The sequence below is a fragment of the Salminus brasiliensis genome, chromosome 1 (assembly GCF_030463535.1).
Source record: "Salminus brasiliensis chromosome 1, fSalBra1.hap2, whole genome shotgun sequence".
NCBI classification, from domain to species: domain Eukaryota; kingdom Metazoa; phylum Chordata; class Actinopteri; order Characiformes; family Bryconidae; genus Salminus; species Salminus brasiliensis.
In genome coordinates, this window is record NC_132878.1 from 87,335,586 (window position 1) to 87,362,999 (window position 27,414).

A 27,414-nucleotide genomic window follows, 5' to 3' on the forward strand; every position below is an offset into this window, starting at 1 on the left:
ATTATTATTATTATTATTATTATCATTATTATTATTATTATTTAAAGACACCCATATTCACCATTTGTGTTGGATGCAGATGGAGTTTGACCTCCACCTTTAACCCGTCCATGCAGTGAACGCACACCCACACACACCCACACACACAGTGACAGTGAGCACACGTGGCTGGACCGGTGGGCAGCCATCACTGCATCGCTGGGGAGCAGAGAGGGTGAAGGGCCTTGCTCATGGGCCCAACAGTGGTAGTTGACCAAGCACGGGTATCAAACCCACAACCCTGTCGTCAATAGCCTGGTGTTCAAACTGCTGAGCAGCTACCACTTATTATTATTACTATTATTATTATTATCACATTATTATCATCAATGTTAAAATATATCATCACTGTCATGCAAAAACCTCTAAATATTTCTAAAATGTTCTCTCTAGTCCATCACAGGGTTTTAACTGTCAATGGAAGTCAGTGTGAAAAGATATCATTAAAAGACCTCATGAAATATGGGCACATTGTAAAGAACTACCAGATTAACATGATGTGAAGTAAGAAATAGCACAGAAAATGGAGATGCAAAGTTACATGACAACATAATGCCATTATTATATAAAAAAAAAAGGAGCTTATCCAGAAACTCTGGGCATAAGGTCAGAAAACACCTTGGGCAGGCTGCCAGTCCATTGCAGGGTTACACACACTTTTACATTTGAGGTCTCTTTCTGATGCTCTTACCCAGAACGACTGAAATGTGAGTCAAATGTTCTACAGGTAGGTGAATGAAGTGAACTTCTGAACACGCTCTCTCTCTCCAACCATTTACCCCAGATAAAATGGGAAGCATTTTTGCACAAAGCATTTGCACTAATAACTTTACTACCTCACTGGACTCTATTTATTACACATTGCACAATTTGCACAATACCGGCAATTATTTATTATTCTCTGTCTGTACTGTGTTGTGTTGTCTGTCCGCACTTGTTTGTGTTGCACTTGTGTTCTGTATGCACTGTCTATGTTGCACCATGGTCCTGGAGGAACGTTGTTTCGTTTCACTGTGTACTCTGTATGTAGTTGAAATGACAATTAAACCCACTTGACTTGACTTGTTAGGAGTCTTGCCCAATGCACTCATATTGGTGTAGTAGGGTGGTGTCCATCTGTCTGTCTTCAGGAATGTGTGGCCTCAGAGCCTGCATCCGCACTCAGGCCCAGCAGACACCTTCACCATGGCGGGAAAGAACCTCTTTTCCTACGAACAGTTGGGTTAGAGATCAGGGGTGAACTTGCAATTATCCCTAGTTAGGCGACGCTACATTAACCTGCCTGTGTAACATGATTCAAATAAAAGTTATAAGAGCCTGCACTAATGAATTGTGCACAAAGTTAAAAGGATTTGGTACACAAAACCACACAAACAACATAATCTAATCTAATCTAACATAATCTGATATAATCTAATGGATCAGTGATAGCTCAGTGGTTAAAGCACCGGCCCTTGAGCAAGGCCCTTCACCCTCTCTGCTCCCTGGGAGCTGCAGCAATGGCTGCCACCCGTTCCGGGCTACATGTGCTCACTGTCACTGTGTGCGTTTGATCACTAGTATGTGTGTGTGTATTTTTTTTACTGCACGGATGGGTTAAAAGAGGAGGCCAAATTCCATCTGTGTCCAACACTAATGGTGAATAGGGGTGTCTTGTCTGGTGTATAGTTCCCATATGTGGGACGTCAATCATCTATCCCAAGTGTAACCATAAGGGGGTGAAAATTAGCCCCCACCTTTTCTTTACATGAACACACATTTGGATCAACTTAACATCTCTGTACGGTACTGTGGAAAGAAAAAGAAAAATCTACACATCTAATCCCCATTAGGTTTACAGATCATGAGCAGTCCCACAGCTTGCTCTCCTTGCCCAAGACAAGCACATGGGACCCCCACCATACTATCCCTCACCTTCAGGTCTATGAACAACAGCATATGTATCTAATACACTTAGCTACCTACCTCACTGCTAAATAACTAGTTTGCATTATAATACAGATATAATACAGAGTTTAAGTGCTGGATATCATTAAAAACGATATAAATATATATAAATATTAAGGAAGTAATGGTGCAGTAGCAGTAAGAGGAGAGCAGCGTCAGTGTTTACTACAGGAAGAGGCGGGTCTTCCTGTTCTGCACCATGGCGACGGGGACGCTACAGCCGCAGCTTATCTCCGGCTACTTTTTCGTGATATTGATCAAATCTAACCTCCTTTCCTGTCAGCAGTTTTCCATCTCCTTCACGCAGCCGGTGGACTGCGGCACTGGGAGCTATTTCGACATTTCGAGTTTGTCTTGTGCGAAATGTGGAGCGAATCAAATCAGCGGGAAATCAGGTAGCTATAGCTACAGCTAGCGCAGCATGCACGGCTAACAGTAGGCAGGGTGGGCAGGTGAAGCCTCTGTCCCTTGCAGCTGTTGTTAAAGCTTAGGTGTAGTCCCTCGTTCCTCCTGCCTTGTTATTTTGGCTGGCTGGTGTCAGCTAGCTAGCTACGACCCCTACAGCTGAGCGTAGCTAGCTATATAGCTAGCTGCTAGCTAGCTAAGTTGTTAGCACTAACTAGCTAACTGTAAGCCTCAACAAGCCTCAGGGTAAGGCTCCTAATGCTGCTGCAGAGCAAAACCCTTAAAGACCTTTCCTCTAGTATTTAGCCACAAGCCTAAGATTGAAGAAGAATTCAAATATTAATGTTTTGTCTTTTTTAATAAGGATGACATTTTGTGGGTGTCATTATTATCATTATTATGTACTAGTGTTGTCAAAGGGCTCTGCTTAGTGGCTTAGTGTGGGCATTAACATATAGCTGGGTGTGGACACTGCTTTATGTCCCTCTGAAGATCAGAACTGAACATGTCCACTAACATGTCCATCAACGTTTTGTAAAAAAAAAAAAAAGAAAAAAAAAAGAGTTAAATTGTTAAATTGTTTATTTTTTAACACCACATTTGGTCTGTGCATACCAGCATCTGCATGCAAACACTGGTCAAACAGCTGTCAGCTGTCTGACTTGTCCCAAAAAGAGAGCGTATGGTCATCCTACCTAAATGTACTACCCCTCTCTGGCCACAGTGTTAGACATACATACTTTATAGCTCTACTAGTTATATAAGTGTCGATATTTATAGAGGTGTGGGATTACACACTGTTTTACTGACAACACTTCAGATTTATTTGTGTAAAATGTCAAAGTGTTTGATGCAGGATTAGGAAACAATTATTGTGCAGAATTATTGACAATCGGAAAGATTGGAAAAATTGAGCGGTCGAAATATGATTCCAGCAGTAGGAGTAAATGAGCTTCAGTACACTAGGCATTCAACCCAGATGCTTGCTTATTCTCTTTTCACTTCAAGACTTCAAGGTTACTGTGACTCCCTTCTGGCTGGTCTCCATTTGCGCACCATCAGGCTCCTCTGCTGCGTTCTCCTCACTGGCTTCCTGTAGCTGCTGCCTGTATCAGATTCAAACCCCTGACACTGGGCTACAAAGCCAAGAAAGGACCAGCCCCTCCGTACTTGATGGCAATGGTCAAAAGCCGATCAGTACCAAGAGCCCTTCCAGCTTCAAAATTGGCTCGGCTTGACCCGCCATCTTTTAAGATCCACGGAAGACAAGCATACAGGCTTTTTTTCTTCCCCTGGGAGCATCTGCCAAATGCCTTAAATGTAGATGTAAATATAGGCAAGAGCAAGCGTAATAAATGTGTTTTATAATCTGGATTTAAAACACATACGTTTTCTTGAATCTTATTTCAGAGATATATATATTTATCCATTGAAAGTCAATACATTTTTTTTCTGATGAAAAGTTGACATTTTGGAGATAAAAGGTCTTTGCATGACAGATTACTTTTTTTCAGAAAACAATGACTGTCCTTTTTGCTTGTTTGATTGATAGTTTATTTTGACTGTTTTTTTGCTTCATATAATCTTCCATTTGATCTCTGAAACAGGGTTGACCTGTGAGTGTCAGACGGGTTTCAAGATGCTAAGCAGCAATGGAGCTTCAATCACCTGTCAAAAGTGCCCAGACTCCAAGCCGGTATCAGCATTTCTGCTCAGTGTTTACATAAACTACCACGATCTTCACTCAGACAGTTAGGCTATAACCCAGCTGTATTTTGCAGGGTGTTACTCAGGATGGTTATGAGTGTATCCAGTGTCCAAGCGGTGTGGGTGAGGATGGTAAATGTCAGTGCCCTGCAGGGAGTATTCTGGGTGAGTGTTTTAGAGATGTTTATATGTTTAAATCTACAACACACACATAATGACCTGATTCACTTCATAGATGGTTGTTCTTGTTCTTGTTGAGACAAGACAACCATATTCACCATTTGTGTTGGACACAAATGGAATTTGGCAGCTTGCCGAGCTGGGTATCGAACCCACAACCCTGTCATCAATAGTCCGATAAAAATGAAAGAAGCACCATGCAAAAGGGCTTGTTTCCAGTCATCATTAGGAAAGGCCAGGTGATGCAAATATCAAAGCTTTATTTTTGCCCCAGCAATCAGCAGCCATCGGCTTCTCCAAGCAGCTGCCTATCGCTCTGAAAATGAAAATGACTGATGCCTACAAGGCAGGAGGAGGCTATAGCCCTTTACTCAGTTCTTAATATAATTATGAAACTACAGTCAAATTTAGGTCTAGTAGACCAAGAAAACCTACTCATAGGGTTTCAACAAAGATAAATCACCCCCCGCACACACACTTTTGACTGCAAAAAGGGAGATTTAGTAGGCTCTGGAGTGGCAGTGCACTGTTCAACTGTGCAGTGTTCCCTGCACAAATATAAGTCATCAGACAAAAACCTTTTCTGTATCCTCAGCACAAAGTTTTCAAAGGTACATCTAAACAAACCTGGTTCACCTTAAATACGAGTCTGTAGATTGATTAAGTTAAAATAGCCCTTTCTCAAGCATAAAAAGAAGATGACTGCTACAGCAGGATATTGGTCAAGCATACCTCACAATCCACAATGGACTACATTAAGATGCACAAGCTGAAGGCTTCGCCATGATCCTCACACTCCCCCATAAAAGAGCAATGCAAATGACCCAAGAATATTACATCACCAACTTTTTTGCATGAAAGAATTGGTGAAAAGTCCCTAACAACGAAACACCTAGTTTTCATAAGCTGTGATACTTGCCGTAAGATAGACGGAAATGAAAGTGGTTTTGCTTAAAAGCTGCTGTCATTGTGAAACCTCTTATTAAGAACATTTTTATGGACCAAAATGACTTGGAATAATAATAAAAAATTTTTACATTAGCACAACAGCTTTTACCTGTTAGAAATAAAGGTGCCACAAAGGGTTCTTTTGTGCAGTACCACAGAAGAACTTCTTTGGGTTCCCTAAAGTACTTTTCAGTGAAAGAAACTTTGAAATGAAACATATGATTGTGATGTCTACAAAATGTAAGGGTTAGATAAATTAGAACATAAAAAAAACACAGGCAACACAAAAGGATCTAATAACACTGCCATAAAGAACCTTTGGTTCCTCAAATAATTAAGATATGTGAGTTCTGTTTAAGACGCTACTTCAGCTGTATATATTTAGTTGTATTACTATCTTGGGCTGCATGATATTGAAAAAAAATGATATTGCAATATTTATTTTAAGTATATGTTGCAATTCTACAAAATAAAGGATTTTCACCAGAAGCCAATGATCCAACAAGCCATAATATTAATAATATTATATCTAATATTAGAGTAAAATAAATAATATTGGACAGGTATAATCTGGGTAAAATCCAGAGCGATATTTCTTTTTGTATAAGCAGCTGAAAGGTAGTAGCATGACATTGAAATTGGACCTGACATTGCATCCTCTGCGATGGGACTATGACGCATGCACACATTGCGGTGCCACTACTGAAATTATATATTGTGCAGCACTATTACTATTACATCTCTCAATATTGTTTAAGTGACAATCAAATATCCATATGTTTAAATATGTTTACAAGACAGGCTTTCTTTTGGTGTCCTCATTTTGTTCACATGTATGTGTACATTTTATTCTGCCAGTGCACTAAAATATGTGCCCGATAACCGTACACTGTCAAATATAATATAGACCTTATCCACACATGTCCATATTCTCTGAGGATACTTCATTTCAAAATGAGCACTCAAACTCAAAGCTTTTACAGGAGCATAAATATTTCTAAAGACCAAGTAATTCATCTGAATGTTTGTTGTTGTGCTTTGTCAGTGGAAAGAAATGTGAACGGGTCTCTTCTACAAGAAGCTGTATGTGAGGCCTGCATTGGAACAGAGCCAGACTTATCCGCCCCAGACGTCAACAGCAACAGGTAACCATTCATTTTCCAGCCATTACTGATGAGTACATCTGTACTATTACATGAAACTCCACTCAGAGCTTTGAAGTAGTTAAAGGTAAGACAAAAATCAATACAGTGCAATACAGAGATGTTTCCATCCACAATAGGCCCAAGACAGAGTTTTATTAATGAATTATTCATATGATTAGCCTTAAACGGATTAGTTTAGTGAAGAATCACATTAATATCTGCCAAGACATGTTTGAGATCTGACGTTGGCTTTTTTAAAAGTTTAAAAATGGGGTTGCTTGGCTAACATTGCTAACAAACACCGGACTTAGACTGTCACCCATCTCATTTTCATATGTACATATATGAATACATGTCCAATAATATTTCTTAGTCAGCTTAATGCATCTCTACATAGGCCTGTCACAATACTTATGTTATTGACTTATCATACAATATATGGACAGGGCCATAGGTGAACAGCAGATTCGTTGCTTTTATCCAGACGAGCTGTCTGTTCTCTTGTCTGCTCTCCGACAGAGGAGAGGGTGACCTCTATCGTGTAGAAAAACGGTGCACTGCTCGCATTGACCACAAGACCACTTTTGGCAAATAAACATGATCCCCTTTGAGTCTTCTCTGCAGTTGGTGCAACTTCTTGCCGTTTTTTGCTTTCTAGTGTGAAGGCTGCACATCTATGTCAGCAGTGGGTGCTACATAAATTAGCTGAATGCATTCATTAGAAGTGGTGTCCACAAACACTGTTAAAAATGTATAGATGTATAAATGTTAGGAATTTATTTAACAATTGAAATTGTTGACAGTTTCAGTCCAGTCTAGCATCTCCCATTGTAGACTAAAGGCAAGGTAAGGTGATAGTGAACACACACACACACACACACACACACACACACACACACACACACAAGTGAACTAGGGGCATTGAGCACACACACACCCAGAGCGGTGGGCAGGAAACTCCAATTTGAGGGAGCAGAGAGGGTGAAGGGCCTCAAGGGCTCAAGGGCCCAATAGTGGCAGCTTGCCGGGCCCGGGTATCAAACCCACAACCCTGTCATCAATAGCCTGTAGCTCTAACCGCTGAGCCACCATTGCCCCCTTGTCTTAGCTGATCTGTGGTATTGACTGCATCCGAGTTCAGTGACAAATCATGTTAAAATGATTTTTCCCTAAAACCATTCCTCTAAGCTCATTGTGGCACTAATGTAGTGCTAAGATGCACACACAACCTTGTGCTGTTTGGTTCTGGTGAGACTAAGGTTTCTTTCACTCGTGCCGTGTGTGGATGTGTCTCAACGTGAAGGCTGATAACCTAGTGTCACACCTTTTTGACTTTAACTGTCAAAGAACTGACTGAAGACACAAGACCTCTGAAGGTGTCCTGTAGCATCTGGTATCAGATCTTTTGAGTCCTACAAGTTATGAGGTGAAACCTCCATGAATCATATTAATGAAACTTGGGTTCCCATACCATTTTTGGTAAGTACTGACTATGCGTACTGGGGAAACCCCACAAGATCTGCTGTTTTGGAGACCAAGGCTCTGGAGACCAAGACTGATTCAGTTGTCTGGTCGTCACAGTTTGGCTCTTATCAGAGTGGCTCAAAACGCTTGTCCATTTTTCCCCCCTGCTTTCAACCCTCAAGAGCTGACTGTTCACTTTCTGTCTAATATGTAAATCCTACCCTTTGACAGATGCCACTGTAACCAGATAATCAGTGTTATTCACTTTATCTGTTAGTGGTTTTAATGTTATGGCTGATGAGTGTAAGTAGTACTTGATAGTGTATGCACTGACAGTCACTAGCTGTTCTTTTAAATTGCTTCTGTGTCTTGTTTATGCTGTTGATAAACCGTTAAAGAATGCTCTAAAGCTGCAGCATCTCTCCACTCACAGCTGTTTTTGTTGTTTATCCAAAATGCTGCACGTAAAGCTTTGTGGGTGACTGAAGGTCTGGAAGTATTGAGAATTTCCCCACTGCGGGACTAATAAAGGACTATCTTAAGTATATACCCTTCAAATCCCCAGAAACTGAAGCTGCACTTCCAGTCTCATTTGAATCTCCAGTGATCTGACAGCTGAGAAATGCATGCTTCCGCGGCTACAAACTTTTAAAATTTTACAGCCAGAATCCAGTTGGCCTTGTGGGCCCCAGTGCTGCCTCAGACTTCAGTGTTTTGCCTTGTTGAAGAAATACACTGGTGGAAAAATCTGATTTATAAAGTTCTACTAATCCAAGATGTGGTCAGTGAGTCTTGTGTAGCACTGGAGCTAACAATAGTAAAAATCACTGAAATTATTAGTTACTCAAAATTATATATGTAAACACACATCCAAATCTTCTCTCAAATGGTATCCCAGGCTATGTGACTTATCGCAAGTGACTTGTTGATGTGGTTAAGGGCACAATGGAAAAAAACGTACAAAGATAAACACTAAGAAGTTCATAAGAATGGGCCACGTTCACTAGCCGTTCTTAAAGCAGCATTGTGTAGCATTTTAACCTTAAACACCATGTTGATGCTCCACTGACTGTAATAGGGAGAGCAGTGCCGCTATTGTTGCCACTTCGGAAATTGTGTAGCTTTGATGAAACAGATCTGCGTAAAGCTGCTAGTAGCCTAGCGAGTCATATTTGTGTAAAATTGTAAAAATGTAATATTACTCAGTTCAGTATCTCTCAGCTTGAACAATGCACAGGAAATGCATGTTCTGTAAGGGTGTCTCAAAGCGCAAATTACACTGAAGATATAATGGAAAATGTCTAGGAGGATATTGGTAAATGAGGCCTGATGTTCTTTTAAGCAAGTGTCGGCGCTTTCTCTTTAATTCCCCCAATTAGCTAATAAGCACTTAAGAATGATGCATAAAAGAATCCAGCTCCATAGTCAATAGAAAGGCAGAGTACAACCTTTATTTCTGTATAAAGTGTACAAAAAGAGTGAAGACTAAGGCACTACGTATAATGCGTTAGCCTGAGACAGCCAGCACTTTCCCAAAGCAGTCTAACAAGCATGGCTCTGCCCGTGTCTTATATACCTTCCTTATCGTGATGCGGTCACCCCTGCGCATATTTTTTGTCATAATGTGTTTCGGTTGGGCCCGCTTATGTCCAGGTCAAAAGCCCCTTACTCATTAACCGAGGTACTTTTGCCTCCGCTTATGTCTTGCGAAGTTACACTGCAGGGCCGTTTGTGCTGACTCTTGCAGTACTGGGAAGTTTGGACGCTTTCCAAATGGTAAGGGGTCTAATTCACCCCTAACAGGGCCGCGCCTTATTTCTTAAGGGCTTTTACACCAGTTTGAATGTGAAGCAAGCTGGCTGTGTCATGCTAAGGTCATTGTGGCACAATACATACATTGAACATGTTAAATGCAGATAACGTATTTTCAAATACAGATAACCATCACAAGGTTCACAAATATTTCCTGAAGAGTTTTCTTAAGCCTTATTTTTCTTAAGATTTTCTTAAATACTTACTGTGAAAAAGCATCCCCACATCATGGTACTAACACACAACACAACAACACACAACACTTGGCCCGCCCAGTTTCTGCAAACAGGACTTTAGTTGGTCATTTTGTCAGAATATTTATATTCTGATATATTTATATCAGCCAGTATCAATAAATGTACTTTCAATAAATGTATTCATTTCGAAATAAAATATGACCACACAAAATATCAAAACATTGCTATAAATATGACATTTTTGATTCCTTGTAATGAAGTTTCATGCTGCACAATTACATTTCATCATTGCAAGACCCTGTAAATATGAGTGAGCTATTTATCCTTTTGATATAAAGTCCATTTGTCTGTCTAGGTGTGTGAGATGTCGAGACTCCTTCATCAACACCTCTCAGTCATGTGTGTGTGGCTCCCCAAACATCCTGGTGAGATTTGTATTTATTTATTTATTTATTTACTTAACACTTTCACAATGTATGTGTGGTCCAGTGTGGTCTTATAATGTATGACATAGGATAACGTGTTATTAAACAGAGAAAACAATAAGAAATACAGTGTAAAGTAGGAATACTGTGTAGGGATTTTTAAGATGTTTCTGTTACAGGCCGGGGGAATGTGTTTCGCCCCAGAGAAACTACCTGCTGCGGTCGTGGCCACTGTCACCTTTGCTCAGCTGGTAAGCACCTAGCAGTGCACCTAACAGTTCTGTTTATTGTATGCTATTTTCTAGTAGTCTGCATTCTTTTTGCAGTCTATTTATTTGTTATTAGTTATTTTGTCTGTTTATCTTGCTATCTATCTGCATATCTACCTGTCTGTCTGTCTGTCTGTCTACCTACCTACGTACCAACCAACCAACCAACCAACCAACCAACCATTGTCTGATTGTCTGTATTTTGATTATAAATACAGATATTTTTGTGGTATATAAAGATAGTTTATTAAAAAGGGAAAAACAAACAAACAAAATCACAACAATAACATTTAAAACCAAATAAATAATAGAAACAACAAAAACCAAAGTAACATTGGGCTGTAGTTTGATTAATGTCATCATTTTCTTTTACCCAGTTCTGCCTTTTTACATTTGCTTTCTTTTTACAGTGCTCTTTAAGCACTGACCATCAAAAATTCCTCCATCTGTCAGGGGAAGTCATTTCCCCACGCTGTTTAGCTCCTCCTAAATAGTAACCACCATTCCTACTGGATTGGGGGGTTCTTTTCTAAATCAGTTCTTTGTGATCGTCATTGTTTAATAAAAACCTGCTGTTTATTTTTGTTACATTACCTTTACTTCATGGGTTTAATATTAACTATTAAAGGGTCTATAGAGTCTCACACCAACTGCTAGTACAATACTGCAATGCTATAAGCAAGGTGATTTATTGCAATTTCTTTAAAATTTCGAATCAAATTTAGGAAAACTGTCAAAGTACAGAAACACACCATAATATGCATAAAATCTGATGAAAAGTGGAATCTGAAGACATGTCCCTATAATATTGTTCCTTGTAATGCTTCTACTTTCCAATGTAGGGATTAGATCGGAGCCCTTTGCAGTGTTGGTCTTGGTACAATACCCGTCAAATGTTATGATGCGCCTGATTTAATTTGTTTTTCATCTTGAAGACATTTTCATTCATTTTCAAGAATTATGCTCAACTAGACCTGGGTATTAAAACTACAATTCTAAACCATGATACTAATTACATTTCTTTACTACTACAGATGATTGGAAAATTCTTCATTCTATTCCAAATTTTAATAAGTATGGGGTCTTATCAGCGTCCATGAACCAATAATCATGCTTGGTCTAAAATCTACACTGCTGTTTTGCTGTCTTAACTACTTTTCGTATGAATGGTACTATTTTCTGCTCACTTCTTGGTTAGTGTAAAGTTTGTTGCGGACAGTGCATATATCTAATTCTAGCACCTCATACTATTTGTGGGCAATACTACACATACTAAATATAGTATCACAGTACCTGAAGACGTTTCCACGACACAATACAAATAACAATATTTCATTTTTCTGAAGTCTAAGTCTTAAGTTTTCTAATAAGAGTTAAAATACCCCCCAAAAAACAGCATGCAATTTTATTCAGTAAAGTATAATTAAAAAAATAAAGTAATTAACTTTTACACTTCTGCAGTAAATACAAATCACACTCTGAGCTCACCCTTATGGACAGCTGTACACATGCATTTGTTTACAATCTAAGAGATACTGTAATGTCTCCCTGTCCCTCCCTCCTTCCCTCCGCCCCTCACCTGAGAATCAGTGCTAAACACACAGGTGGAGTTGATCAATAGACTGATTAAGACTCCACTTAAGCTTCTTTGTTTGGTGTGCTGGTGTGGAGTATCAATAACATGATATTTTCTCGTTGTGCTTATTTGGTTTACTTGGTTTTTGACACACTGCTTGTTTTTGATACTAGAGTATGGATTTGCCTGATGTACCTGTCCACTCATGAGTTGACCCCTGCCTGTCCTGATGTTGAGTTTTGTCTAAGCCCTAATAAAGTTCTTTTGCGCATACAGCCTGCTACAACCACTCCGTCACATATACAGAACTAACATTGAAAGTGAAAGGAGCATGTGGCTTGAGGCGGTAGATTAATATTACAAGTTTTTACACCAGTGTATTAGTGTTAAACAGTTCTTGTGGGAGGTCTTCCACCAATATCGATACATAAACTTTGCGTATCAGCCAAAGATACCGATGTACCGATACAGATCCGATACTGCCATTGAATTAATAAACCAGATACCTCACCATGTGGGAGAGACTTAATGCAGCAGGATAAATACTTTTCCGTTCTCCTTAAATGGAAGACCAGCTGTGGCAGTGACATCATTATCCAGTCTCCCTCACTATCAGCTGTTCTTCATAACAGATGCATGTCTGTAGGTTATTCTGATCTGAGTTATGAAGTCTAGAATACTCTGGATGCGGGAATCAGGTTCAGTGAATGGATCATTTCTGTGGATCGGCCTAATTATCCGATACCTGATCCAGCTAATTTTGCCAGTATCATGGCTGCTCTCCGGTCCTAGTATCGGATTGGTGCATCCCTACTCTAGCCCAGACTGGCAATAACTCTCGAGATATTAAAGTTATTTGAGCATCGATATAGTTCTGAAGCTGATATTTTAGGCTATAATTGCTGATGATCTTCACAGTGGCCCTCATTGCATACTATCAAATTATAATAATGAGTGCACATACAGTATCAGGTGTGCTTGAAGCGTGTTTTTTAATCTAAAAACATTTTTACATACATTCTTCTTGCTGCAGTTTTATTAAAGCAAGTGATTTGTTCAATAAAAGACCTTCTATGCCTATGAACCATGGTTTTGCTGTTCCAGTCAGTTGTCCAATTACTTTTGAACCTGTGAAAATAGAGGGACTATATAAAAATGGCTGGAAATCCTAAACAATAAGAATTAGAAACACACTTTGTAGCTATTGGACAGCAATACAACGGAAATCAACCTCCACATTTAACCCATCTGTGGCCAACCACCTCAGCACCCAGAGAGCAATTGAGGTTAGGTTCTCTCTCAAGGAAACCTTGAGTAAACCTAAGTCATGAATGATGAATGCATGAATGCTGAGGGAGGAGAAAGCACTGCTCTTTTACTCTTCCCACTCCCACTTCCTGCCAGTCCAGGGAATCAAACCAGCAACCATGCCGAGCCCCCCTCTCTAACAGTTAGGCCGTATTTTCGTATTTCAGTGCTCCAAATCAGAGGGAACAGATTCAAGTCTACAAGACCTGACTGTAAATTGTCACTGTTGGTTCAGAACCTTGCACCTCCATTATTACAGTTTTGACCTTTTGAACTTTTTTTAATATAAAATATGAATCTAGGAGTTGGAGTTTAAATTGTGCCAGAATTTCAGTAGAGATGCTCCAAATAAATTGGGAATAAAATCCTTTTATTTTGTATTATTAAAAAATAAAATATTATTATATATATATTTTTAAAGTGTAAGGTTTTTTCCTTCTCCTGTAAAGTTGGCATTTTCGAGATACAAGGTTTTTGTGTGACCGCAACGGAAAAAGTGTGTTCACACATTTGACTGGTAGTCTCTGTATATGTGTGTTCTCACTGATTTGAAATTCTGCTTACTAATCAAGTCACTTTGGTGGTTCAGGGTCTGACTGTTCCTTCAGCGTGGCTCTCTAGTTTCCTGTATTCTTCTGCAGCTGCATGTCTGGTAAGTATGCATACCCACACACACACACACACACCTTCATATTCATGTATTGTTTCCTTTGTTTCCTTTCACAGTCACTCTTTACGTAACTGAATGTTGGCACTACCAGTTTAGTAATCTCTTTTACAATTTTATTTATCAGAGAGAGATTTTATAAAGTTTTATAAAGTTTATATTATAGTTCAAGCAGAGCATCAGATACTTCCTTTGATTGATTCTGACCACACCACCAACAGTATATACACACGCGTTTACATCTCTGTATGGCTCACCGCATCCTTCCTGCTCTCTTGCCTTGCGTGTTATTAAGAAAGGTGAGCAACATCCTGGAACATATTGAGTGTTGTTTGAAACAGTCATGTTCTAGTTTTGTAATTGTCTCCTCACTGAGGGGATAGCTGATGAATATTTACTGCATTTTAGCTTTTTTTTGTTGTTGTTGTTAAAGAATTTAAAATGCCTCTTTGGCCCAGAAGTAATAGTAATATGCCAGTGTGTTTCCTTTGTTTGTTTAGACCACAAAACATCAGGTTAAAGGAGGCCAAAAACAGAAGGAATTGCATTCAGCCATGTACATTCATGATCAGTGCTGCACCCAACAGTAGTTTCAGTAACAGTACCAGTCTTTATTTATCAGAGGAAATAATAATATCAGAGGAATTAATAATAATAATAATAATAATAATAATAGTAATAATATAAATAATTAGTAGTAGTTGTATATTTGTAGTAGTTGAAACATTTTAGAATGCCCCCAATTGTACCAATTTTCTACTGGACACTTAAGCACTTCAACAAGTTCAGCCAGTAACCTCAAATGATAAGCAATAGAGGTAAGCAATACATTTCCAGGGCTTTTGAGGAAAAACTGAAAAATAATGTTGACTATAAGTCTAAGGGGAGCCTTTTTAGTAAACATTAATGGTCAACAACTTGCAGCTGGTCTAAAGCAATTCAGTTGAAGGAATTCAGCTTTGAAAACTAGTGCAAACAATACAGTTGTTAGTCTGTATAAAAGCAGTGCTGGAACAGACTGTGTTACTGTACTCTGTACCGCAGTATTTGCTCAGCAGTACACAGTCTGGATTGCTCTCATAAAGTGTCAAGGCACTGAACCAAGGAAGGCAGCTAAAGTATTATACATATATATAGCATTATAGCCCTTTCCTTTAGAGAAGTTATACATAAAGCCAGAGGGCCCGGAGTACAATTTCCTACACCAGCAAAAGAAAACTGATGAGGTCACATAAAAGTGTTATAAGAAAGAAATTCTTCTTAGATGTTTTTATTAACTTCATACTTCAGAAAAAAGTTTGTTCTTCAAAATTTTCTGATATTTCTTCTTAACATTTCACTTAAGAGAGATTCTAATAACAATTGGTATTCTCAAAAAAATGTTAATAACCTTTTGATAGCCTCACACTTGTCTTAAAGTGTAAGCGTACAGAAAGTATGCCTCTAAAATGACCAGTTTAAAGGGTTGAATTAGTAGAAATAATGTCTATAAAAGTGGAGATTGTTCCTAAAATGATGTTAATGTCTACATTAAGAGAAAAGTCTCTCCTAATTCTTGTTTACTTAAATTTGGCCCTCTCTGTGTAATAGGTGGCTCACATGACAACACAAGCAAATTCCTCAAACATGTTCTATGGTTTTGGCACTCTCAGCCTTAATATCATAGAAAATCTGCAGATAGACCTCAAAAAAGCAATGACAGTCCAGATATTTCCCAAAACTAGAAGCTTTTTCAAGTACAACAGAGGAAAATTCCCCAAACAAGAACTGAAAGACTCTTTCAAAAATATATTTACAATGGTGTTACTGAGTACTGACCTTGCAGGGTGCCCAAACTTTCTTTTTTGGTTGTAAATCAAAAGTAGTCTCGTTTAAAATATTAAAGAAATGTTTAATCCGAAATCAGATAATCTGAAGTTTTTTTTTTGGAATCAGGTCCTATTTTACCTGCGTATCTATTCACAGTAACAGATACAGTGTTATGAGACCAAAGAGGGGGTGCCTAAACTGAGTGCCACTGTATTAGGTTCATTTAATCTATCTAACCTACAGGTGAGGGGCTCTACGCAACTGTTTGTATAGAGGAAGAAGAAGCACTGCTGTGAGGTTGGGGATTTCCATCACTAATGAATGTCTGTAGCCTAACCCTGTGTTTGTTTCCTCTGTCCTGTAGTCGTTTACCAACCTGACAGCATGTCAGGCTTTGGGAAATATGTGTGTGTTGAACATGCACTCCACGAGTAGTATTGGCAACGACGCCTGCGGCCTCTACAACACCATCTACAGAGCCACTGCAGCCCAGGGCAACAACCAGAACATCCCCTACTGGTAGACACATGTACACACACATAGACCTTCCACACTGCTTAGTATGCACTGCCAGTGCACTGTTAATGGAACTCTTCCAATTCAATCATCTTAATTCCTTTCAACTTTTTTCACCCAGTTTCTACTTCTCTCAGGGTGTGTTCCTCATGCCCTTTAGAGATTGGTTGTGACAAAAATGGATCCCTACTCCCTCATTAGTATTTCACTAAGTAGGGAGGGACTATTTAGTTTGCCAAGTAGTGGTGGAAGTCATCATGTGTCAGCAACATATGGTTGCATAAACAAACACATGAGTGTCTTTTGTATTTGTACAACCTGCCAACCTGTTTAAGAGGGAGAGGAGACAACAGAGTGGAGGTTGATTTTGGTCCTTTGTGCCGAGTTGTTCAGATCTGTGAGGCTTTGCAGCCCCAGATCCAATCTTGCCAGGATAGCCTTGGTCCTGAGTACTTAAAATGACTGCCCGATGTTGAGTGCAGAGTCTACAGAGTCATTCCTTTGCTGCTTCATCCTGTGTCTTTCACTTCACTTTTTTCTTGTGAGTGTAAATATTATAAAATACAAATAAATAAATAAATGAAAAAACAGTGAAATTCAGACGCTCAAAGAAAAATGGCTGGCATATACAATAGTGCCCTAAACACACTAAAGTCACAGACAGTGTTTTTTACTTTGTGCATATCAGGGGGGTTCTGGGACAGAGTTTGTTGTGAAAAGCCCTACATGAATAAAATTGTTATAGACTGCTACAATATAAACAGAATTCTCCTTCCATGCAAGGGCCGTAAAACACACATATGTAAAAAAAAATGTGTTGGTGTGTTTTGTGTCAAGGAGGACTAACTTGCCCTGGTTGTATTATGGTGACCAGCCGGGATTGGCATCAAGGGTTCTGCAGTCTGAGCCACTGCCGGTGCCCTTCAGCTTCAAAGGTACAAATAAGGTAAGTGTATGTGCCCTGAGGAAGTTCTGGTCCACTTTTTGTGTTTTTATTGATACAACAATGTAAAGCAGGTTTACTATTAAAATAATAAGTTAATTTCAGAGCATTGTTTTAGTCAAAAGTTCTCCTAACTCCTATTTTTTTAGCATCTCATTTTAGTCAACAATACATTACAGTAAATGTGTTGTGACTGGATTTGCTCCCATCTGTAGGGTAGGACACCTCCTATCACAGAGGTCAGGTGTGGATTTAAAGGAATACAAACTTATGACCTCCTGTCTCTTGCCAAGCACGCAGTTAGACAGTTGTGTCACTCTAGAACAGTGAAACCATGTATGTTTTTGTACCCAAGAAAGAATGAAAAGGAAAACTGTTTTTATGTAGTGTAATAGCATAGATCTAAAGTGGCACTACAGTCTTAACGGTTCATTAAGTGTGAGGGGAGCATACTCCTAGCAGGGTTCTCGGCACCCTGTGTAACCTACAGATGGGAATAAAGAGGTAAACAGATTGAGGGAAAGGAACACAGACTAAACATTTTACACAATTTTAAATCAGTTTCAGCTGCAGATTATATACTAATGATTTTTAGGCTCAGCCAAACTACGATGCAGAACTAAAAATATGACTTAGGAGAACTTGAGTAAACGAGATTGTGGTAACTCTTTTTATCAACCATTTTAAATTCACCAACTTTTCATTTTTACAGTGTAGGCTAAGGTGTTAAGGTGGGAGGGGTGAGATATGATGCTTTCTAGCTAGCCCCTTCATCCTGATGCAACCAGGCCCATATCACCCGTAAGGGAAGTTGGGCTAGGCTGCTGTTTTGTAGTATATAAAGAATACAAATAGAACCTCTTGCATGAAAAACCATGAAGACTATGAGAACCATGTTCATTACAGTGTCCACAATATTAGCCTATATATCACAGCTCAGTGGATAAGACTGTGTGTGTGTATTTATCCTCAGAACACAAATATCGAGCTGCTGGCTGCAGTGTACACGGCGCAGGGAGAGTTTATCAGATGGGAAAGTGTTGGCGGAGGGAACTTGCAGGTAAATCACTATGGCCCCACACCACATAAACTGTGCCCACAAAGCAGCTGTGAAAAAGTAAGATAAGCCTGGAATTACCTGGATTTCTGCATTGATTACTAATAAAATGTGGTCTGGTCATTAACTAAGTCATAGCTGTAGACAAACACAGTGTAACTAACTAGTAAAATGTTGAACCAAGGTGTTTCGGTTCATTTCAGTTTTTGTTCCTTCACCTTGTTCCTAGAGGTCATGTACTGCTGCCCTTACATTTTCCTGTTAAAATGTTTCAAAGCACCTTTTTAATTTAAAAAAAGGTTAATTGCAAGGTGTCCAGGACCGGAGACATAATGCACCCTACACCATGCTTCACAGTTGGGATAAGGTTTTGGTGTTGGTATGTTAGTAGATTAGTGTGACGCACTCTTTGGAAAACTTTCTCCATTTGTAAGTAGTCTGTCTAGCAATGACTTTCATAGTGCTTTTGTTGCCTTTTTTATCTTTATGCATCTTTTTAACACATCTTCTGAGGTCTTCTGAAAGATGTTTGCCTCACAACATGGTTAACACTAACCAAATCTATTGTGAGAACAACAGATTTGAAAGTAACCAGGTTTCATATCCCCGATTGTCTGCAAGGTTAGCTCTTGGAGAACTCTTTAACAGATCACATTTTATTCAAAATCAATGCAAAAATATAGGTACTTCACAAGGGTTCACTTACTTTTTCTTGCAAATGTAATTAGGTAGAGCTGAGCTTCATGTAATATTAATGTTATGTTTGTTATTAGAAGTGCAAGTCTCGGAGCTCTCAATAAATCAGCAGATTTTCACAAAGCAATTAAGTGCCTTGTGAAATCTTAAATTCTAAGTATGTAAACAGAAAATGGACAGCAAAAGCCAAAAGCTGAGCTCATTCTGTACAGTTGAATCTCCACTTTAGGATTTATGCATTACTACACAATAATGTAATTTTACACCCCTGTATTAAATATTATATATTATATGGTGCTTCATCCCACAGCTTTGTCCAGACACTGTAACCAGGCAACAGGCTGCTTATACCTTTGGGACGGCCTACAAGCAGGATGTAAGTATCACCTGTGACTTTCTGTGCTTAATCTGTGTGCACATGTATGTAACAGAGTGTGTTTTGACTGTGTGTGTTCCTTCTCAGTGTGTCCTTTCTGTGTCTGACCTCCTGGCTGGTCAGCCGGAGCCTCTGTTCTATGACGTCTTCCTGGTCCAGCAGAAGACTGTGGGAGATCGGCGCCTGCTGGCAGTGCCTGTGCTAAACCTCAACCTGCAGTTCAACGGGCAGTTTGTCAATCAAGGTAACATACAGTTGACTATTATTTCAAAGTTTGGACTCACTTGTTGTATCACAATGATGTAAAACTTTTTATTACATTATATTTAATAATAACTTGCACAGTATGGATTGTACAGGTGTTGTGGGTTGGTGTAGTTAGTCATAGACAAAATAACAGGACTTGTATTGCTTTACACATTTAGTAACTTTGCTCTGTTGTCTTTGTGTTCATCAGTTTCTAACTTGAACAGCTGGTATCTCACACGGAGGCTGGTGTTGATTGACACTTTGAGTGGAAGAGAGAAGAGTCTGAGTTCTACGCCCAGGGTTATACGTGTGGCGTCTAACCTAAAGATAAGGTGATATACTACCCACATTGTTTACACACACTCAAAAATAAAAGTGCTTTACATGGTTCTTTGAACAAAGCCATAGAATAACCACTTTTGGTTCTACAACTGGTTCTTTACATTTGCACACCTCTACTACAAATATAGTTTACTTAAGCCTTCATAGTTTCTATGCTGACTTTGACTACTGGCTTGCGTGAGTAACAGGGTTTTTAGCATTTCTTCTTTAGCATTCGTCTTTGTGTGTGTATAAATAATGTCACACAGTTTAGATAAGATGAGCTGCTGATTAGTACTTTCAGTAAAAAAATCTTTATTTTTTAGTATCAGTTTCTATAACAAGACATAGACTTATCTTTAGTTTAGTATGCCTTTTCTTAAAATGTCTTTTATAGTTTGTTTAATATCTTCTAATCCAGTCTGACTCTTCTCCCTGACCAATCAGCTCCCAGTACCTATAAAACACTGCAGTTGAATAATGTTGTGTGTGTGTTTGTGGTGGTGCGAAGTCTGGACTGTTTCCTTTTTTTGTTTATCGACTACTGATTTGAAGGTTCAGATATTATGGTCTATTTTCCAGTTCCACTGTAAAATCTCTCCACCGTGCAAACTCTCAACTCTTTTATTTACCTTCCAAGAACTTGCGCACTGGTGCAGGCTGGGCTATAATGTGCTTTAATGGAGTCTTGAGGACACTAGATGGCACAATAAAGACTCAGAAAGGATTCAGAGAAACTCTGGATTAGGATTAAAATATGTGCATTCATATGATAAAGTGCATTCTTATGATGGTTTGACAAAAAAAAAACCTCACACATTTACACAATTTTTCTTATTTCTCAGATGTAGTCAATCAGCTAAGACCTGTTTAGTGTCCAAATGTTCTTTGTTCAGTTGTACACTGGAGCTATAACTTTTTAGATTTTATGTTATTATCTCTGTATATATTTTATTTTTATTTCACTTTATTTTAGTTTTTCTATCCTTATATGTTATACATCCCTTCATTGTATTTATGTTTCATGTGAGTGGACAGTTATCAAGGCATTTTACTGATACTTGTACCATGTATCACTATATGTCACAGATAAACATTTTGTATCTATTAGTTCGTGCCCACTTGCTTCTCCCAAACCACCCAAACCACATCCTGCTTGTCAGTAAGGTGGTGCAGACTGGATGTGGTTTAGGCCATATGTTGACTTACTGTGAGCCTTAAACATGAACAGAACATCATCTTCTAGTTTAACACAACGGAAACACAAACGGTTTTAGACACAATTTAGGTGTGTTAGTGTTTAGCTTAAGTCATGCACCCTTAACCACAGCCACAAGTCTGCTCCACATTAATGAAGAGCCGGTTTGCGCGGGCTAAGAGATCTGTGTGGCCATGTTTTTGTACATTTCATATTGTGGAGAACTGGCTCACCAGAACATAGAATAAAGGAAATTTCAGTAAATTTGCTACACATATATATATATTCCATTAATAAATAACAGTATTGTACTTCTAGGTTTCAGCTAGTGCCGAACACCCAGAAAGGAGAAGTGTACCCCCCTCTGATGAGTGTGTCCTACTCTGATATTCTCATAACTGATCCAGCCAAACAAACTGTAACTGTAAGTACATATGTACCACGTGTGTGTGTGTGTGTGTGTGTGTGTGTGTGTGTTAGTGTTAGCATGCTTGTCTGTGCGCTATGAGAAATCCATCTCAATATTTTTTTATGTCCTAGGTATCATTCTCTGTGGAGTATGAAATGGACCAAAATGAAGCCCGTGTCAAAACTGATGTAAGTGCTGTGGTGATGATAAGTCCAGAATCTTCAAATAAACCAAGATGTTCCATTTTCTGAAGGTGGTATGTAATTGGGTGTATTTCTGCATGTGTGTTTCCAGATTGCTCTGGGTGTACTGGGTGGAGTGGCTGTTGTGTACTCTCTACTGAAGACCGCAAGCTGGAAGAGAAGAATTTCCTCCCCTCTTATTGATGTGCAGGCAAGTGCACACACATTCACTGGCACACACATACACACACACATCAAATACAGTGCTCTGAAAAAAGTACTTGTCCCTTCTTTCCAGATCCTTATACAAAATGGCATGAGACAATGTACAAATATTATGGTCATTTAATTTGCTGTTAGTAAAATCACCTTGTTAAAAAACAGTAACCCGCTAAACTTAATAACCAGTTGTTGTAACCAGTGTAGACAAACCAACAACCAAATGCTTCCCATAGCTGATCAGCCTTTTATTCCACTATGAAGGAACTTGGCTCACTTCTCTTTTCAGTGCTTTTAATCATGAACTGGATGCTCATGGTCTTGCAGCAGTGTCTCTGTGGAGTTTAAGTACTTTTTTAAAATGAAAGAAAATCTTGTGTTGGAGTGGCCTTTAAGTTGAAATTAAGTTTCTATTTGAGCCATTGAGAGGTGGCCTTGCACTTGTGCTTCAACCATTGTCTTGCTGCATAACCCAGTTGCATTTGAGCTTCAGATCATGGACTGATAATCAAACGTTTTCTGTATTTTCTGGTAGAGATCATTTTATGTTGAATAAAACAGTAAACAGTCTTTTTTATTTAGGCTATACTTTTTCACCCCACTTTGTTTAGACTATCCTAAAGTTCCTGCTCATCTATGCTGGAGACTTGGCAAACGTTTTCTTTGTCATCACTGTGGGAACTGGACTCTACTGGCTCATCTTCTATAAGGTCAGTGGTTTACAGGTTTATTTAAATGTATTTAACAACAACACCGTAGTATCTACACTATTAAAAACAGAGAAGCTTAATTAATAAAGCTCAGGGTTTTAGGTAAAAACTTTTATGCAAAAACCCTGTATCTCAATTTTTGCCTTTTTTGACTGTTCGATATAATATGAATCTGGCAGTTGTTCTTTATGTTGTTTCAAAATGTCATGTTGAACGGACCGTCAGAAATGCTCCAAAATGACTTCCATTGAAAGTTAAGAGGGTTTTTTCCTTCTCCTGTAAACAAAAAGAAATCAAGTATGAGAACTCTTTCAAGTTTAATAAAGGCAACTGTAATTAAGGCTCAAATTAAATGCCTATTTGTCTCTTTTCCTTTCCTCTCTAGACGGTGGAGGCAAGTCTTTCTATATTAGTAGTTGAACTTTTGTTTTTATAAAAACATTTTTTTTGTTCTCCATCCAGGTCGTTGTCTCTGTCTGCTCATATTTCACTTTCACATTTGTATGTAATTAAGTAAGTGGACTATGGGATTTTAACACAGAGCCTAAAGAGGTTTGTTTGTGTGTGTGTGTGTGTGTGTGTGTGTGTGTGTGTGTGTGTATATGTTATTCACAGGCTCAGCAGTTTGTATCCGTGTTGTTGCCGTTACCGACTCAAGAAGAGCGCTTTGTGACGTACGTTGGCTGTGCTTTTGCACTTAAGGTAATGCATAAATGACAGTACAAAAAAAGGCAGTATGTTATTCTAAATAACGACACAACTCCCTGTGTGAGGTTCAAACTACCTTCATCAAAGACCACCAACACCCAATGGTTGTAACATAACTCCACCTCTAGTTTAACTTTTAAGATAAGATAAGATAATCCTTTATTAGTCCCACAGTGGAGAAAATCTCAAAAAAAGTCCTCAGACACTGACATGCAAACAACAGCAATTCTTTAACTTCTGGTTAAAAATAGTATAAGAAAATAAGCAAAGTATAAGCAAAGAAAAATTAAGGGAATGTGCATATTAAACTAAACAGTGACCAGAATTTCATCAAAACTTAAAAACAAATAATGTAATGCAATCAAATTAAAATAAGTAATGTAATTATAAACAAATGAATACTGTTGAATCTCTATTTTTAACTCAATGTGTAATTTCAAATGCCAAATGTAACTCTTTGTTGTATAAATTATATAATGCCTATCTCATATTTCTGTCTGTCTCTGTCTCTCTGTCCATCTTTCTTTTTTTTAATACACTTTCTCTTTCTGTCCTTGTTCTGCAGGCAGTACATTTCCTTCATAAGCTCTTTGTGCAGTTGTCAGTGGATATATTCTTTATAGACTGGGAGAGACCTCGTGGCAAGTCTAGTAAATCTGTAGAAGGTAATAAATCTCTTCAGTATTATCTTTCTCTTAATGCAGTGCCAAGTTGCTGCATGCTGCAGTCTTTTACAGTATTTGCTAAATACTAGGCCAAATGCATAAACACATCACCAGGTTTAACATGACAGATAACCGATCTGCTCATTCATGCCTGCGTTACCGTATGTGAAGCACTTCTGTGTTTTCCCCTTATTTGTTTGTGCCTTTAGCCATTCATAACCAAACACTGCCCTGCAAAAATACCAACTGAATGACTAATACAAAACAGTTCATGGTAACATTTCTGTAATATTTTCAGATATTTTAGCTCACACAGGCAATTTGTCAACAACTTGTGGATATACACTCACTGAGTTGATTGTCCAGTATATTTAAAAGTACATTTTTTGGTATAGTTGAATTAAGCATGGCAAACTGCAGTATTTACAAAAAGGAAGGTGACATACGTGAGGTTTCAGTGTACATGAATACAAAATTCAAAAAGCTACTTTCAGGTGATGTAATGCTCATGTATCTCCTCTTAGATTCAAATCTGCTTTGGTTGCATTTTTAAAATATGCAGACATCCTCTAAACCTGGGCCACTTTGGTATACGCATGTCCCTACCATGGTACACACTGCTGACTCTACAATTGGTCCTGCAGTCCCTCACCTCACGTTCACCCCAGATCAAACACCCCGCGTCTACAGTGTTTTTAATATCTCTTCGTAATCTAAAGGTCCAGATGTTATTCAATTGTCGTCCGACTCTGGGAAACCCAAGCTGTCTCATCCCGAGGCCTGGTTGCTCATACACATTTTAAATGCTTTTATTCAGACCTTCCATCAGTATCCATGCAATTTTGCTGAAGTGCTGGAACTTCTTGTATATCTGTATACTTCTTTCCTCTTGTGGTCACTTTTGTCAGTGGATGGAAGTTCTTGTTACATTTGATACCACATTCATATGTACTTCAGATGTTTAAGAAATATTTTTGTAATACAACATATATTTGTTTTAACCTATTAAAGGGAATACATGTGTCATATGGATTTAGTGTTTTTAATATTCTAATATTCTGTTTTTCAGCTAGATGTCCTAATAATGTAATCAGCAGTTCTGTTGTGTGTTGTTTTGTTTTCATTAATTTTTATTCAGCCACTGGTGAAGGAAAAACTCCAGCAGCCCCTGTAAGTATCTGGAGGACGTACTTTGTGGCGAACGAATGGAATGAGATTCAAACCGTTCGCAAGATCAGCCCCACCTTCCAGGTCATGGCCGTGCTCTTCTTCCTGGAGGTAAGACACAAGCTAAGAGAGTGGAGCTTCTGCAGGGTATCTGCAGGTCTTTGCAATGTGTGGCCAATCATTGAATTAGTTTTCTGAATAAAACTAAATAAACTAAAATAAATTAAAAAAACTGAAGGGGTCTTAAATATTTCAATTGTAGCCATTTAAAAGTTAACAAAAGCATCTGTATATAAACCCAGTTTTGTTTTGTTTAATGGAACTTGGTAATTCAATATAAATAATGAAAATAATAAATAGTAATAAAATAAATGATACAATTAAAAAGGCAGTCATAAAGATACAAAAGTAGTTAAACAACACATCAGCTAAAAATAACCTTGCAAGCTATGAGTACAGTAGTAGGTTCATGAATGGCGGGCTGAGGTTGTGTGCCATTGATTAAAGTAATATATGTTACTAATTTTGAGCCACATTAATAAAACGCATGGTTAGTTTAGTGTGACAGTAAGAACATCAAGATAGCATGCTCCCTCATTCATAAACAAAGTTAACCGCTGCATTTTACCATCGGTATGATGCCTGGAACTACCGGTCATGGCTACAGTCATATAAATAATTACTATTACTGCTGTTAACTATTAAAGTACAAGTCAAGCACATTGATTGACCAAATCTTGTTTTCTTGCTACCTTTATTGTTACACAATTGAGTAGTGTATGTCTTGTTCTGCAGGTTTACCTGCTAAAAACAATAGAATCAGCTACTTACAAATAATGTAGCATTACTAAACACCACCTTCTAAACATGTTGTTACACCCAATGCAAAGTGAAGAACGTATTTTCGTAAGAATCCAAGAATCCATTTATTTAAATGTTTTTCTTAATCCAGTTTACCTCCTGTTTAGTGCAATATGATAATTTAAGATCAACACAGCAGTTAGATTTTACAGTCACACTCACCTCAAATAATTGTAGTCAGATGACTATGTAATTGTTGCAATCTTAAGCAGAATTAGTTACAACCATTGTGGTGTCCATGACCTTTCACACTAGTAAAATTAGGATTTGTTTGACTGACTTATAAAAACTCAGTTAGCCTTATTTTGTGTTTACATGCACAGTTTTGTCAGTGGCACACCCACAATAAAAAAAAACTACATTTACAAAGTCTTTAAAAAGTGAAAATGTAAAAAAGTATTATGTATATGCATGTTTGTACTCTTTGTACTGTTAAGATGATAATGTGTTTGTGTGTGTGTGCGCTTGTGCGGGTATGTGTGTGCCCGCAGGTGGTGGGTTTCTCCAGCTTGGCCTTGAGAGACAACTCATCAGAGCTTCGGCGCTCTGCTGAAGTGTACTCACCAGCCTACAGCCGCATACTGCGCTATGGTGTTGCCTCTACCATGTGGCTCTGCATCGGTTTCCTACAGGTGCACAAAACCTCTATTACACAATGAACCACTACAGGACGTCTTATACACCCTGCTCATGCACACTCCGAGAACACTGTGAAGCCTCTGTGCACTATTGGAAAGTCCCTAACTTTCTGCTATGGCCTACTGAGTCAGACATATTCTAACATATTTATTGTTAATCAGGCAGTGTTTGTTTTTAAGCATTCTGCTTACTACTAATTAAAAAAATGTGACCCCCCCCCCTAAAAACTCAAATCCAGGAGCTGCATAATATAGGTGTGTGATCATGACTAATGACTATTCTGCCACCCTCATACACCCTGCATAAGTCAGCAGATAGATAACTCCTCTCTTTTAATAGTTGACTGGAAGTAGGGTACAACTACAAAAAAATACACCAACACTGTATGAGTTACAATGTGAGAACACAAATTGCTGCATAATGATATTTATAACATGAATCCAGCACAACGACACATGATGGTGAAAATATTGCTGATCAGATGGGAAACGTCCACAGTAACATAGGAAATTAAAGTTAATTCCTTCATCTAGGAGGTTCCTATCTGATCGCTTGCATTGTAGTGCATGTTTAGAGTATGGGGGGGAAGTGATGGGCTGG

The 27,414-nt window shown here is 38.5% G+C and overlaps 1 protein-coding gene across 1 annotated transcript in view; it reads left to right on the top strand.

The window, feature by feature from the left end:
* The first annotated feature begins 2,185 nt into the window (after positions 1–2,185).
* The window catches only part of tmem67 (transmembrane protein 67), a 34,112-nt gene continuing 8,883 nt past the window's right edge, over positions 2,186–27,414 (top strand). The window contains exons 1-21 of the mRNA XM_072692257.1: positions 2,186–2,381; positions 3,999–4,087; positions 4,173–4,263; positions 6,272–6,371; positions 10,200–10,269; positions 10,449–10,520; positions 14,012–14,074; positions 16,263–16,417; positions 17,252–17,360; positions 18,331–18,417; positions 19,421–19,486; positions 19,574–19,730; positions 19,944–20,067; positions 21,573–21,678; positions 21,795–21,851; positions 21,958–22,056; positions 22,676–22,774; positions 23,390–23,476; positions 24,048–24,147; positions 25,286–25,425; positions 26,667–26,807. Coding sequence (XP_072548358.1) covers positions 2,186–2,381; positions 3,999–4,087; positions 4,173–4,263; positions 6,272–6,371; positions 10,200–10,269; positions 10,449–10,520; positions 14,012–14,074; positions 16,263–16,417; positions 17,252–17,360; positions 18,331–18,417; positions 19,421–19,486; positions 19,574–19,730; positions 19,944–20,067; positions 21,573–21,678; positions 21,795–21,851; positions 21,958–22,056; positions 22,676–22,774; positions 23,390–23,476; positions 24,048–24,147; positions 25,286–25,425; positions 26,667–26,807 — 2,208 coding nt within the window. The remainder of the gene's footprint in view (positions 2,382–3,998; positions 4,088–4,172; positions 4,264–6,271; positions 6,372–10,199; positions 10,270–10,448; positions 10,521–14,011; positions 14,075–16,262; positions 16,418–17,251; positions 17,361–18,330; positions 18,418–19,420; positions 19,487–19,573; positions 19,731–19,943; positions 20,068–21,572; positions 21,679–21,794; positions 21,852–21,957; positions 22,057–22,675; positions 22,775–23,389; positions 23,477–24,047; positions 24,148–25,285; positions 25,426–26,666; positions 26,808–27,414) is intronic.